Here is a 14,895-nt window from a genome sequence, read left to right as displayed (position 1 = left end):
TAAGAGTCATTGGGATACAGGAAGGTATAGAGCTCCAAACCAAAGGAATGAGCAATCTATTCAATGAAATAATACGAGAAAACTTCCCAGACTTCAAGAAAGAGACAGAATGCCAAATCGTAGAAGCCTACAGGACACCGAATGTGCAAAATCATAAGAGATCCATACCTAGACACATTATAATGAAGATGCCCAGCATACAGAATAAGGAGAGAATTTTAAAAGCTACAAGAGAAAGGAAGCAGATTACATTTAGGAGTGAACCAATCAGGATAACAGCTGATCTTTCAACACAGACTCTGAAAGCTAGAAGATCCTGTAATAACATATTTCAAACTCTGAAAGAAAATGGGTTCCAACCAAGAATCGTGTATCCACCGAAATTAAGCTTCAAGATGGAAGATGAAATTAAAACCTTCCACGATAAACAAAAGTTAAAAGAATTTGCAGCTAGAAAACCATCTCTTCAAAACATCCTTGGCAAAACATTTCAGGAAGAGGAAATGGAAAACAACAATGAAAACCAACAGTGGGAGGTAGGACACTAAAGGGGGGAAAATAATCAAAGAGGAAAACAAACCATGTTTAGTAACATAATAAACAAATATGGCTGGAAGAACAAACCATATCTCAATAATAACCCTAAATATTAATGGCTTAAACTCACCAATTAAGAGACACAGGCTAGTTGAATGGATCACAAAACAAGACCCAACAATATGCTGCCTACAGGAGACACATTTGATAGGAAAAGATATACATAGACTGAAGGTGAAAGGTTGGGAAAAATCATTCCACTCATATGGACTGCGGAAACAAGCAGGAGTGTCCATACTCATATCAAATAAAATAGATTTCAAGCCAAAGTTAATCAAAAGGGATAAAGAGGGACACTGCATACTGCTCAAGGGAACCATACACCAACAAGACATAACAATCATAAATATATATGCTCCAAACAATGGTGCAGCTATGTTCATCAAGCAAACTCTTCTCAAGTTCAAGAGTCTAATAGCCCACCATACAATAATCATGGGAGACTTCAACACACCTCTCTCACCACTGGACAGATCTTCCAAACAAAAGTTGAATAAGGAAACTATAGAACTCAATAACACAATTAATAACCTAGACTTAATTGACATATATAGAATATACCACCCAACATCAAGCAGTTACACTTTTTTCCTCAGCAGCACATGGATCCTTCTCAAAAATAGATCATATATTATGTCACAGGGCAACTCTTAGACAATATAAAGGAGTAGAGATAATACCATGCATCTTATCTGATCATAATGGAATGAAACTGAAAATGAACGATAAAAGGAAGGAAAAATCATGCATCACTTGGAGAATGAACAGTAGGTTACTGAATGATCAATAGGTTATAGAAGACATCAAGGAGGAAATTAAAAAATTCTTAGATTTTCTTTTTTTAAGGAATGAACTCCAAGCAATGAATTTTCCTCTTAGAACTGCTTTCAATGTGTCCCATAGATTCCGATATGTTGTGTCTGTGTTTTCATTTAACTCTAAGAATTTTTTAATGCCCTTCAATAGATGAATGGATTAAAAAAATGTGGCATTTATACACAATGGAGTATTACTCTGCATTAAAAAATGACAAAATCATAGAATTTGGAGGGAAATGGATGGCATTAGAGCAGATTATGCTAGGTGAAGCTAGCCAATCCATAAAAAACAAATGCCAAATGACTTCTTTGATATAAGGGGAGTAACTAAGGACAGAGTAGGGACAAAGAGCTTGAGAAGAAGATTAACATTAAACAGGGATGAGAGGTGGGAGGCAAAGAGAGAGAGAAGGGAAACTGCATGGAAATGGAAGGTGATCCTCAGGGTTATACAAAATTACATATAAGAGGAAATGAGGGGTAAGAGAAGAATAATACAAGTGGAAGAAATGATTTACAGTAGAGGGGGTAGACAGAGAAGAGGAGAGGGGAGGGGAGGGGAGGGGGGATAGTAGAGAATAGGATAGACAGCAGAATACATCAGACACTAGAATGGCAATATGTAAATCAATGGAAGTGTAACTGATGTGATACAGCAATCTGTATACGGGGTAAAAATGGGAGTTCATAACCCACTTGAATCAAACTGTGAAATATGATATATTAAGAACTATGTAATGTTTTGAACGACCGACAATAAAAAAAATAAAAAATTTAAAAAAATTTAAAAAAAAATTCTTAGAGATAAATGAAAACACAGACGTAACATATCGGAATCTATGGGACACATTGAAAGCAGTTCTAAGAGGAAAATTCATGGCTTGGAGTTCATTCCTTAAAAAAAGAAAAAACCAACAAATTAATGATCTCATACTTTATCTCAAAATCCTAGAAAAAGAAGAGCAAAACAACAGCAAAAGAAGTAGAAGGCAAGAAATAATTAAAATCAGAGCTGAAATTAATGAAATCGAAACAAAAGAAACAATTGAAAAAATTGACAAAACTAAAAGTTGGTTCTTTGAAAAAATAAATAAAATCGACAGACCCTTAGCCATGCTAACAAAGAGAAGAAGAGAGAGAACTCACATTACTAGCATACGGGATGAAAAAGGGAACATCACAACAGACACTTCAGAAATACAGAAGATAATCAGAAATTATTTTGAATCCTTATACTCCAATAAAATAGAAGATAGTGAAGGCATCAATAAATTTCTTAAGTCATATGATCTGCCCAGATTGAGACAGGAGGATATAGACAACCTAAACAGACCAATAAAAATAGAGGAAATACAAGAAGCCATCAAAAGACTACCAACTAAGAAAAGCCCAGGACCGGATGGGTACAGAGCAGAGTTTTACAAAACCTTTAAAGAGGAACTAACACCAATACTTTTCAAGCTATTTCAGGAAATAGAAAAAGAGGGAGAACTTCCAAATACATTCTACGAGGCCAACATCACCCTGATGCCTAATCCAGACAGACATACTTCAAAGAAAGAAAACTACAGACCAATATCTCTAATGAACCTAGATGCAAAAATCCTCAATAAAATTCTGGCAAATCGGATTCAAAAACATATCAAAAAAATTATACACCATGATCAAGTAGGATTCATCCCTGGGATGCAAGGCTGGTTCAATATACGGAAATCAATAAATGTTATTCACCACATCAACAGACTTAAAATTAAGAACCACATGATCATCTCGATAGATGCAGAAAAAGCATTCAACAAAGTACAGCAGCCCTTTATGTTCAAAACTCTAGAAAAACTAGGGATAACAGGAACATACCTCAACATTGTAAAAGCAATCTATGCTAAGCCTCAGGCTAGCATCATTCTGAATGGAGAAAAATTGAAGGCATTCCCTGTAAAATCTGGAACAAGACAGGGATGCCCTCTCTCACCACTTCTGTTCAACATAGTCCTCGAAACACTGGCCAGAGCAATTAGACAGACGAAAGAAATTAAAGGCATAAAAATAGGAAAAGAAGAACTTAAATTATCACTATTTGTAGATGACATAATTCTATACCTAGCAGACCCAAAAGGGTCTACAAAGAAACTATTAGAGCTAATAAATGAATTTAGCAAAGTGGCAGGATATAAAATCAACACGCATAAATCAAAGGCATTCCTGTATATCAGCGACAAATCCTCTGAAATGGAAATGAGGAAAAACACTCCATTCACAATATCCTCAAAAAAAAATAAAATACTTGGGAATCAACCTAACAAAAGACGTGAAAGATTTATACAATGAAAACTACAGAACCCTAAAGAGAGATATAGAAGAAGATCTCAGAAGATGGAAAAATATACCCTGTTCATGGATAGGCAGAACTAACATCATCAAAATGGTGATACTACCAAAAGTTCTCTATAGGTTTAATGCAATGCCAATCAAAATCCCAACGGCATTTCTTGTAGAAATAGATAAAGCAATCATGACATTCATATGGAAAAACAAAAGACCCAGAATAGCAAAAACAATGCTAAGCAGGAAGTGTGAATCAGGCGGTATACCGATACCAGACTTCAAACTATACTACAGAGCAACAGTAACAAAAACAGCATGGTACTGGTACCAAAACAGGCAGGTGGACCAATGGTACAGAATAGAGGACACAGAAACTAATCCACAAAACTACAACTATCTTATATTTGATAAAGGGGCTAAAAGCATGCAATGGAGGAAGGAAGCATCTTCAACAAATGGTGCTGGGAAAACTGGAAATCCATATGCATCAAAATGAAACTGAATCCCTTTCTCTCGCCATGCACAAAAGTTAACTCAAAATGGATCAGGGAGCTTGATATCAAATCAGAGACACAGCGTCTGATAGAAGAAAAAGTTGGCTACGATCTACATACTGTGGGGTCGGGCCCCAAATTCCTCAATAGGACACCCATAGCACAAGAGTTAATAACTAGAATCAACAAATGGGACTTACTCAAACTGAAAAGTTTTTTTCTCAGCAAAAGAAACAATAAGAGAGGTAAATAGGGAGCCTACGTCCTGGGAACAAATCTTTACTCCTCACACTTCAGATAGAGCCCTAATATCCAGAGTATACAAAGAACTCAAAAAATTAGACAATAAGATAACAAATAACCCAATCAACAGATGGGCCAAGGACCTGAACAGACACTTCTCAGAGGAGGACATACTATCAATCAACAAGTACATGAAAAAATGCTCACCATCTCTAGCAGTCAGAGAAATGCAAATCAAAACCACCCTAAGATACCATCTCACTCCAGTAAGATTGGCAGCCATTAGGAAGTCAAACAACAACAAGTGCTGGCGAGGATGTGGGGAAAAGGGTACACTTGCTCATTGTTGGTGGGACTGCAAATTGGTGCAGCCAATTTGGAAAGCAGTATGGAGATTTCTTGGAAAACTGGGAATGGAACCACCATTTGACACAGCTATTCCCCTTCTCGGTCGATTCCCTAAAGACCTAAAAAGAGCATGCTACAGGGACACTGCTACATCGATGTTCATAGCAGCACAATTCACAATAGCAAGACTGTGGAACCAACCTAGATGCCCTTCAATAGATGAATGGATAAAAAAAAATGTGGCATCTATACACAATGGAGTATTACTCTGCATTAAAAAATGACAAAATCATAGAATTTGGAGGGAAATGGATGGCATTAGAGCAGATTATGCTAAGTGAAGCCAGCCAATCCCTAAAAAACAAATGCCAAATGTCTTCTTTGATATAAGGAGAGTAACTAAGAACAGAGTAGGGACCAAGAGCATGAGAAGAAGATTAACATTAAACAGGGATAAGGGGTGGGAGGGAAAGCGAGAGGGAAGGGAAATTGCATGGAAATGGAAGGAGACCCTCATGGTTACACAAAATTACTTACAAGAGGAAGTGAGGGGAAAGGGAAAAATAATACAAGGGGGAGAAATGAATTACAGTAGAGGGGGTAGAGAGAGAAGAGGGGAGAGGAGGGGGGGAGGGGGGATAGTAGAGGATAGGAAAGGCAGCAGAATACAATAGACACTAGTATGGCAATATGTAAATGAATGGAAGTGTAACTGATGTGATTCTGCAATCTGTATACGGGGTAAAAATGGGAGTTCATAACCCACTTGAATCAAAATGTGAAATATGTCAAGAATTATGTAAGGTTTTGAACAACCAACAATAAAAAAAAGAAAAAAAAATAATATTCCAAGGAATCTGTCTCAGTGTAGTCATATAGGCACATTTATTTCCTCTACCAACAAAGTGATAGACACATTCCAACTGTGGTCTACTACAGAAATTTACTAGAGATTTAGTATTCAAGGGCTATTACTAAAGGCAGTCTCAGCCTAGCATGTATCAAAATTCTAGGCTCCTATAAGGAAAGCAGGTGCTTGGCATAAACCATAATGTTTGCACACAGAATTCAGGCAAAGTGAGCCTCTCATATCAAAAGAATAATGGAAATTCTCCCCCAAATCCAAGTTCTTATACATCAGTTGAGAGCCAACATTGCAAGCAAGTCTTTCTAAGGATGGTAGTCTCAGGCCTATTAACTCTTCTGCACAGTCGCTTTCTAAAGTTGCTTATTCTGTTCAGGCTCTTCAAACTTATCTGAATTTCATCACTCGCACTTTCCATCTTACCACATCCCATCTTTGAAGACCTACTGTTTTTCATAATGCACTGCAAAATTCTCTGACACTTCTCTCCCCTTTCTCTTAGTTCCTATTTTACTTTATGTTTTACCAACAAGACTTTTTGTTTTGGAGCACAAGCTGTGTGTAAGAACTACGGTTGATTTCTCTTATACTATAGATGAAGGCTCTTAAAAGTTAATGACTGACTGTATGTATGTTCTCAAAATGTTCTCTAGAGCTGGAGCACAGGATGGGAAGACTACAGAACTCAATTAGATATAATTTAGATTATAAGCTTTAATTCTGTACTGTGAACCTACACAAAATTCGAGCTATTCCCTACATTAAGTTTCAGATATAGTTCTAGATATAAGCAAATTGTGAAAGCACAATTAAAATTAAAATTTGCAATAGGGATGTGCATACTAGCACATCCCTATTGCAAAAACTACTCTTCACTCAGTAATACATCAAATATAGATCTTCTCAAAGGCTTTAAGTCACCAGGATATTTAATGTGGTATTGTTTTAATGATAAAAAATTAATAAATCCAAAGGAAATTAATTAAGTAAACTAATATATTCATACAGAGAGCACTATTCATTGATTTTAAAAAGTAGAAATATATGAATATATTCAGTAACTCTGGATTTATTTTCACAACACTCTGCTATTTTGAATCCCAAGGAAATTTAGATACCTTATCTTATATGAAAAATATGGAGAATATTTTTACAAATTTTTTTTTTTAGTTATAGGGACACAATACCTTTATTTTATTGTTTCGCTCTCTCTATATATTTTTAATGTGGTGCTGGGGATCAAACCCAGTGCCTCATGCATGCTAGGCAAGTGCTCTACCACTGAGCCACAACCCTGGCTCCAAAAATATGGAGAATATTAAAGACATATATCACATTATTAACAATCGTTAACTGAGAATAAAATGAGTTCTTAATTTCCTTCTGTTAGATTTTAAATATAAACACATACAGTCATCCCTCAGTATCTTGTGGGGGACTGATTCCAGGACCAACTGCAGATACCAAAATCTGATGCTCAAGTCCCTTATATAAAATGGCACAATACTTGATACAACCTCTGCACCTGCTCCTGTGTATTTTAAGTCATCTCAAGATTACTTATAATACCCAATACAATGTAATGCTCAATAAATAGTTGTTATATGGTATTGTTTTGGAAATAATGTTAAGAAAAAAGGATTGTACATATTTATTAAAGATACAATTTAAAATATATATATTTTTGATCCAGTTTGTTGAATCCACAGATGGAGGATATAGATACTTTTGTAATGTTAATAAGTCATTAAATATATCTACTATATAATATGGTAAAAACCCATGAGAGTTCTGTATTATAAGGAGCTTAATATCCATGCAAAGTGAGTACTCTATCCCACAGGGCTATATCCCAATCCCTTGATGTGCATATCCAGGAATCAATTCATGTCTCTTTAAACACTTTAAGGAGAATTAAAAAACAAAGTTTTATAAATATTAATACTATTTCTTAATACTAGCATTAATAAGTTATTAATTCTAGCATAAATAAAAGTTTTCATTTACTAACTGGGGGCAGACTTACTACATATAGTAGGCTTCAAAATATGACTCTATTTCTCACATGTGACCAACTCATAGAGCATCTTAAACAAGGCAGTTTAATTTAATTTCATAGAGTAACTGCATGAAAGGAAAGCTTTCAATATAAACTCAGACTACTGGCTCTCAGCTATGAAGCTTACCTGCTCACAATAATTTAGTGCCACAATCATATTATTTTCAGTAGAGAGTACATTCTAACCTTACATGTGATTGCAAGCTTAAAAGCAGTATGAACATAAACCTATACCCAACTCCAAGTTTATTTAGAAAAAGAATATCTACTCTTAGAATATGCTCTTACCTTAGCAAAAAGATGATCCCTATATTGCTGCTGAGTAACAAAATTTTTACAACATATTACACAAGCAAAGGAACTGGAGAAAGGTCCACGTAATGTAATGGTTGGATCACATGGAGAGTGATCAAACCTACACAGCAAAAGAGAAGGGACATTAGAAAGATCTACATTCTAGAGGATAAATTATTTTGCTTTGTGAAGCTAAACACACACACATACTCAAAACTTTTTGTACTACTTCACTGAAATCTTAAATAATGTTCTTCAAGTTCAAGAACTTTCAAGTGGCTCCAATATCCTCAGTGGTCAACAGTTAACTCAAGATTTCATAAAAATACTCAAGATCCAATAAAATGGATTTAAATATTTCTTGCCAGACTAGTAAACTTCCAGTTTGAAAATTATAAGCCTATTAAGTTTTCCTTCTTGCTTTGATTACCGTAAGACTCACAAATAACTTTAAATAAATCACTGCAATAATAATCTCATGTTAAGATTTGTGGCATGGACTGGGATTATGGCTCAGTGGTAGAGTACTTGCCTAGCATAGGAGAGGTCTTGGGTTCAATCCTGAGCACCTACAAATGGTTTTTAATCCTTTCAGTGTTCACTTTAACCACTTAAATCTGTGTCATTTTTTTAATATGTATTTTTTAAGTTACAGGTAAACATAATACCTTTATTTTATTTTTATAAAATAAAATGCATCATGGTGCCAGGCAAGCACTCTGCCACTAAGTCCCAGCCCCAGACCAAATCTGTGCCATTTTAAACTGCCTCAAAGACCTTTTAAAGGTAAGGTAAAATATGGCATACTGAATCCCACTGTTATGTGTAATTATAATGCACCAATAAAAAAATAAATAAATAAAGGTAAAGGCAGGCATAAGTAGAGTAGGACACCTGGGAAAGACATGGTTTGGAGCCCCAAATTCTCAACTTCCCCCCTTTCAACTATTAGAAAGGGAGACTGTGGAGAAAAGAATGTCTACTATCTTTATGCCACCTTCACTTTCTTCTGTTCTTCTATGAAAAATCTCAGTAAATTGATTAAATGAGTTTCACAGAGTATTTCCTTATTATTAATTTTATTTCCACTGGTTTGCCTTTAGTATTTTTTTAAATGCCTACTAACAACTTTAGGATAGACCAATATCTGAAAGTGTTCTGCATCTCTTAAAATTTACATTTATGGGGGCTGGGGTTGGGGCTCAATGTTAGAGTGCTTATATAGCACGTGCGAGGCCCTGGGTTTGATCCTTAACACCACATAAAAATAAATAAAAACAAAGGTATTGTGTCCAACTAAACTACAACTAAAAAATAAATATAAAAAAATTTACATTTATGGGCTATAACAAATTCAACTGCAGTTCAATGTAAAGGCTGCTCAGCATTTTAAGAGACATATTAGGGAAAAATACATACTTAAAAGGCTATACCCATAAAGACAGAATATCACTAGAAAAATCTGACTTCACCCAGCTTTTTTAGGGAACCTAAATATAAATTAGAAATAATTACATCAAGATAGCACAAAACATCTTGAATTTCAAATATATAGCTATAATCACAACAACAGAAGTATATTACACTTTCATTTAACAAAATTACTGCAGGAGCTGGGGATGTAGCCCAGTGGTAAAGCATTAATTTAGCACATGCAAGCCTGGATTTGATCCCCGAGAGCACAATAAATAAATACATAATTTTGCTTTGTACTTCACTTGTTCATAAGTGTCCTTTATTCTGAATATCCTACTTACCTTTTCAAATGCCCTAAGAGAAGGTGCCCATTGTCAAATTCCTTGTTACAGTGCATTATAGGACATGAAATTGGCTTCCCACACTTCCGCGTTTGGCCTCCTCTTTGGAATGAACTTTTTGTTCCAGAATTAATTGTACCTGTTTTGAGTCCTGCATCATCAGAATATAAATTCTTAAGTTACTATTTTCAGATAATTGTCCTTTGGAATGACAATCAAAATTATGGCAAAACAATGAAAATTAGAATACAACATCAAGTGTATGATTCTAATTGTAATTGTTTATAATATCTCTTATAAAAAGATAAAATAACTTTAAAGTTAGTTAGTTATTTTGGACAAAAACAGTCCTTAACTTTTCCACAAGCATTTTCTTCTTTAGAAAAAGAATATCTACTCTTAGAATAGATAAATCCATCTTCTTAAATTCAACAGCCAAGAAATGTTGAGGATAAAATGCCCTACAAAATAAAGCCCCGACTTCCTTCATCTCATTCATATATATTTGCCAAGATCATTTCTTCCAATTCTTATTTTCTCTTTTAACTGTCTTAAACAGATTTAAAGGTTGAGCTTATCCAGTGGTAGAGCATTTGGCTGGCATGTGTGAGGCACTGGGTTCAATCTTCAGTACCAAATTAAAAATAAAGGTACTATGTCCATCTACAAGTAAAAAAATATTAAAGAAAAAGAAAAAAAAAAAGAAAAGGTTGAGCTTGTCTTATAGAGTACTTGCGTTTTGTGAAAATTGTGTTAAACAATGTAAATGAAGTGAAGGCTAGGAATAAAGAAAGCAGAGAGGCAAAGGAAGATAAGAGTGCTATTTTCTGACAAATCTAGCCACTGATCAATCATTTCCAACCTGGACATCAAGTAATGCAATGTCAGTAACAACAAATTTATAGAATATAAAGCAGAGATTTGTTTAATGTTGCTCTCTCTCTGAACCCAATATTAATAATGCGTTCATTCTTTACCATCTTGGTTATATAGCTACACAACTCTTTAGACTAATCTCCCTAGTCAAAATTTGCTCTCAGAAACTCCCAACACTTGATATATGATGGGAAATTTAGAGTTATGTTGTATAAAAAAAATTATAATGTCAGGAGGATTCTGATGCAATGATAGTTTGATTACTATCTTTTATTATTATCTCTTATGAACTGTTTCATTTAAATGCCTTGAATATTCCATAACAATGGAAAATTGGGTAGTTTCTACAAAGTCCCTAAACATTTACTGGACTAGAATTATTCCTTTAACATAATCTAATTTTTAAATCCCAAAAATGGGTGTAAATGTTTAAGGTTTTAACTGCTTTTCTGCTGTTTTAGTCTTAATGGGGGGAATGCCTCTATTAAACTATCAAAATGTTTTTAAATGTATTCTGACAACAAATAATGGATACCACAGCCTTAATCATATTTTAGTTTTAATGAGGCATTAAATGTTAATGCACCTTTTATCTTTAAGCCTGCATGTGTGGTGCTAGGGGCTGAAGTCAGAGAGCCTGGAACACACAAGGCAAGATAAATACTCTACCATTCAGCTATATACCCAGTCCTATCTTTAACTTTTTTAATGCAGTCAGAGTATGACAGTTTTTACATCTATCCATTCATATTCCAGATGTCTTCCATTAGGACCTTTATTTAACTACAAACAGCAACTCAATAAAAATTAAGTTGGAAAAAAAACAACCTATCAAAAGAAAATAAATATTCCCCATGGAAGAACAAAACACAAAGATTAAAAAGCTTTTTTCCTTAAATAGTTTTGGGTGCAATGCCTTAAAATTATTTAGTATTTAAATGTATGCAACTGGCTCAACTATAAAGGTCCATAAAAAATAGACGGTCCAGGGCTAGGGGTGTGGCTCAGAGTAGAACACTTGTCGAGCATGCACTAGGTCCTGGATTCAATCCCCAGCACTACAAACAAGAAATAATAATAACAACAAAAAATGTCCAAAGTCTGAGTGATTATAAAATACTTAAAGTAGCTTTAATTTAAAAAACTGAATTATAATAGCTGAGTACTTTGAAATAAGATTGAATGAGTACTTTAAAACTACTAAGAAGTAGAATCTCATTTTTTTAAAATATGTTTTTAGTTGTAGGTAGACATAATACCTTTATTTTATTTATGTGTAGTGCTGAAGATGGAACCCAGGGCCCTGAACAGACTAGGTAAGCGCAGTACGGCTGAGCCACAACTCCAGCCACTAGGATCACATTTTTTATAAACAAAACCACAACTCCTCTCTGTTTCTCCCAGTTATACCCTCTTAAAAGGTCTAAATAAAGCCCAACTAAGGAACGGCAACATACCAATTACAGCCCAACAACAAAGCAGCTTTTCTAGCAATGAATTCAAACTTCATTTTTATATTGTCTCAAAAACCATATCTCTCTCTCTCTCTCTCTGTCTAACACACACACACACACACACACACACACACACACACTATCACACAGAGATAACTGCAGAATTTAACACTGAACTCAAGTTTATCTGGTATCAGCGAGCCAGGCATGACCTGAAGGTAGAGAGTATACCTAGTCTTCTTAGTACCATAAAGACACAACTAAAAAACTCAGGTCTGCTCAGGAAAATAAATAATTAAATGTTCAAGAATTGAATTTACTATGCCTTAAAAAATTCTGACACTCTAGAAGCCATGAATTAGGTCTAAAAGAACATATTACTGACCCAACAAACATTCTATATGGTTAGACTCATATACGAGATTGGTGATTTTTAGAAGCAGTCTTAAATAACACAGGCTTGTAGTTTTAGCCCATTTTCCTGTCTACCCAGAAATATTCCCCAAACTGCAGATACTCTAAAAGATCCTCTGGAGATAATGGGGCCTAGGCATATGTTTACAAGTTCCCAGGTGATTCTAATGCAGTCAAGGTGAAACCACTGAGCTAATCAGTAACTTCTTCCACTGAGAAATGACTTCACATTAAGAGGTATTTTTTTTTAACTATAAACTTTAAAAGAACATCTCAAGAGGCAAAATCATTTATCAAATTTTCCAAAGGTAAAGGTGGTCTGGAATGCCATAACATTTGTTTGTTTAACTGCTAATCGTCTAGTTTGGAAACCAAGTTCTAGGCTTCCATGTTTATTATGCAAATACTTATAGCCCACCTCAATACAACAGTCAACCAACAGACATAGAGCATATCTGTGCTGGGTATTCTTTATATGAACTGACACTATAAAAAACTTGTTCTCTGTCCTCAAAGAACATATTGTCTACTGGAAGAGACAAACAGAAACAGATCAATTCAACATAAAAGAGTAAGTAAATACTGCATTAAAGAAACAAATAAGGTACTATAAGATAGTAGCTCAAGGGGGCTGAGCAACTAACCCTATTCAAAATAAACCAAGATAGGCTTAACACATAATTAAACATGACATACGACAACCATAAATAAACTCAGCAATCCCCAGTACTGAGTACTGGAGGAACAGGAAATATGTATTAGCCTTACAGACAAATAAGAAGAAAAAAGTGAAAGTTACTTTAAAAGATGTGTGGGTTGGGATAGGCTGAGTGGAAGTTTGTTATACACAAGCAGATTGAGGGTTAAGAAGGAAATATAGGGGCTGGGGTTGTGGCTCAGTGGTAAAGCGCTTGCCTACCACACATGAGGCACTGGGTTCGATCCTCAGCACCACATAAAAATGAAATAAAGATTGTGTGTCCACCTACAACTAAAAAATAAATATTAAAAAAAAGAAGAAAATATAGTTTGAGTGGTGGCCAACTGTCAAAAAGAATATTGTATCCGTGATAACTGCTAAATATCAATAAATATAAATTATTTTGTAAGTGGTAACTGTAGTCAAAGGAAAGCCCCCTGATAATTAACTTTGGGATGATAAGATATCTAGGTTCAACAAAGTTAAGCACTTCACACATAGATTTCTGATGATTTTTTGCAATGAGACATTCTAGATTAAATTCATAAGTAAGATTCCTGTGGATATACTATAAGAAGGCTAGAAAAGCTGTCACAGTGGGGTTCTCCTAATAGCTGTTGAAAATTCCAAATTATCTAGCTGGGGAAGAACTATTTCACAGTAATGCTTCCAGAAAGTTCAGGTCTGCAAAGAGTGAGTAGCAGATATTTCCTTACAAAATATCTACGTAGGCTGCATTGATGAATACATAAACAATAATCCTCTAGATAATAGTTTAAATTTCATTTTCTTAGGCCTTTTCTGATCACAAATAAACTGCTATACAGCCTCTGACAGATACATACTACTTTATGCAATAAATATGAAATATATGAATGAATTATAAACAGTGTCTTCTGAGCTCAGAGATGATCTATCTATATTGCTTCTTCTCAAAATATACTTCTGCCAAAGAAGAAACACAACTGATGAAGGAGGCCATTATAAAGTAAGCCATTATGAACTGATATTACTATCACTAAAACTAAATTTCAACACCTTACATGCTTATTAGCAAATGAATGAAACAGACATACTTTCTGCCTTAGGGCTTTCTGGAAGCTTAGTAACCTTAACATAATTTCTAAAGAATACCTGGCATTTTTAGCCACTGGTCCACACACTGTCTTGCTGCTTCTGTATCAGAATGTCCTTGAATAAATTCCAATTCTTGTAACCCATGCGCATGTTGAAAATCGATTTTTTCCTAAAGATATTAAGAAAAAATTCAATTGACTTTGATTGCTACCTGGTTTCCTTAGGATAAAGATTTTGATACATCAATGATCAGAAAATACAGAGCACTCCTTATCCCAAGAATTACACATCTAGAAATCTATCCTAAAGTTATACATATATCATAATAAAGGTTCATATTCTAAGATGATGATGATCTTAATATTATTTGCTCATAGTTTGCTACAAACTATATCTTCAACAATAGGATATTGTTTAAGTGATTAGGGTCCTTGTATTTGTCAGAAGTCATTAGAAACACTAAAAATTTCCAGTGCTGTTCAAGAATATACTTTTGATATCAAGTAGATCATCAAATTGTATTAAGCAGATAAGGCAAAATGTAAACAAAAACTAATCTCAATTTATGCACAAT

The 14,895-nt window shown here is 34.6% G+C and overlaps 1 protein-coding gene across 13 annotated transcripts in view; it reads right to left on the bottom strand.

Moving 5' to 3' along the window:
* Positions 1–14,895, bottom strand: part of ZNF451 (zinc finger protein 451) — a 143,213-nt gene that overhangs the window by 46,459 nt on the left and 81,859 nt on the right. For all 13 annotated transcript variants that reach the window (XR_014022340.1, XR_014022341.1, XR_014022342.1 and 10 more), the window contains 3 exons: positions 14,379–14,490; positions 9,801–9,951; positions 8,038–8,164 (listed from right to left, as the gene is read on the bottom strand). Coding sequence is in view for 9 of the 13 variants with exons in the window: in XM_081296589.1 (XP_081152715.1) it covers positions 8,038–8,164; positions 9,801–9,951; positions 14,379–14,490 (390 nt within the window). In the remaining 4 variants the exon portion in view is untranslated. The remainder of the gene's footprint in view (positions 1–8,037; positions 8,165–9,800; positions 9,952–14,378; positions 14,491–14,895) is intronic.

This window comes from Spermophilus citellus (genome assembly GCF_964194105.1).
Source record: "Spermophilus citellus genome assembly, chromosome: 5".
Lineage (NCBI taxonomy): Eukaryota > Metazoa > Chordata > Mammalia > Rodentia > Sciuridae > Spermophilus > Spermophilus citellus.
The sequence above is the reverse complement of the archived record's forward strand: the minus strand, read 5'-3'. Positions and strand labels throughout refer to the sequence as shown.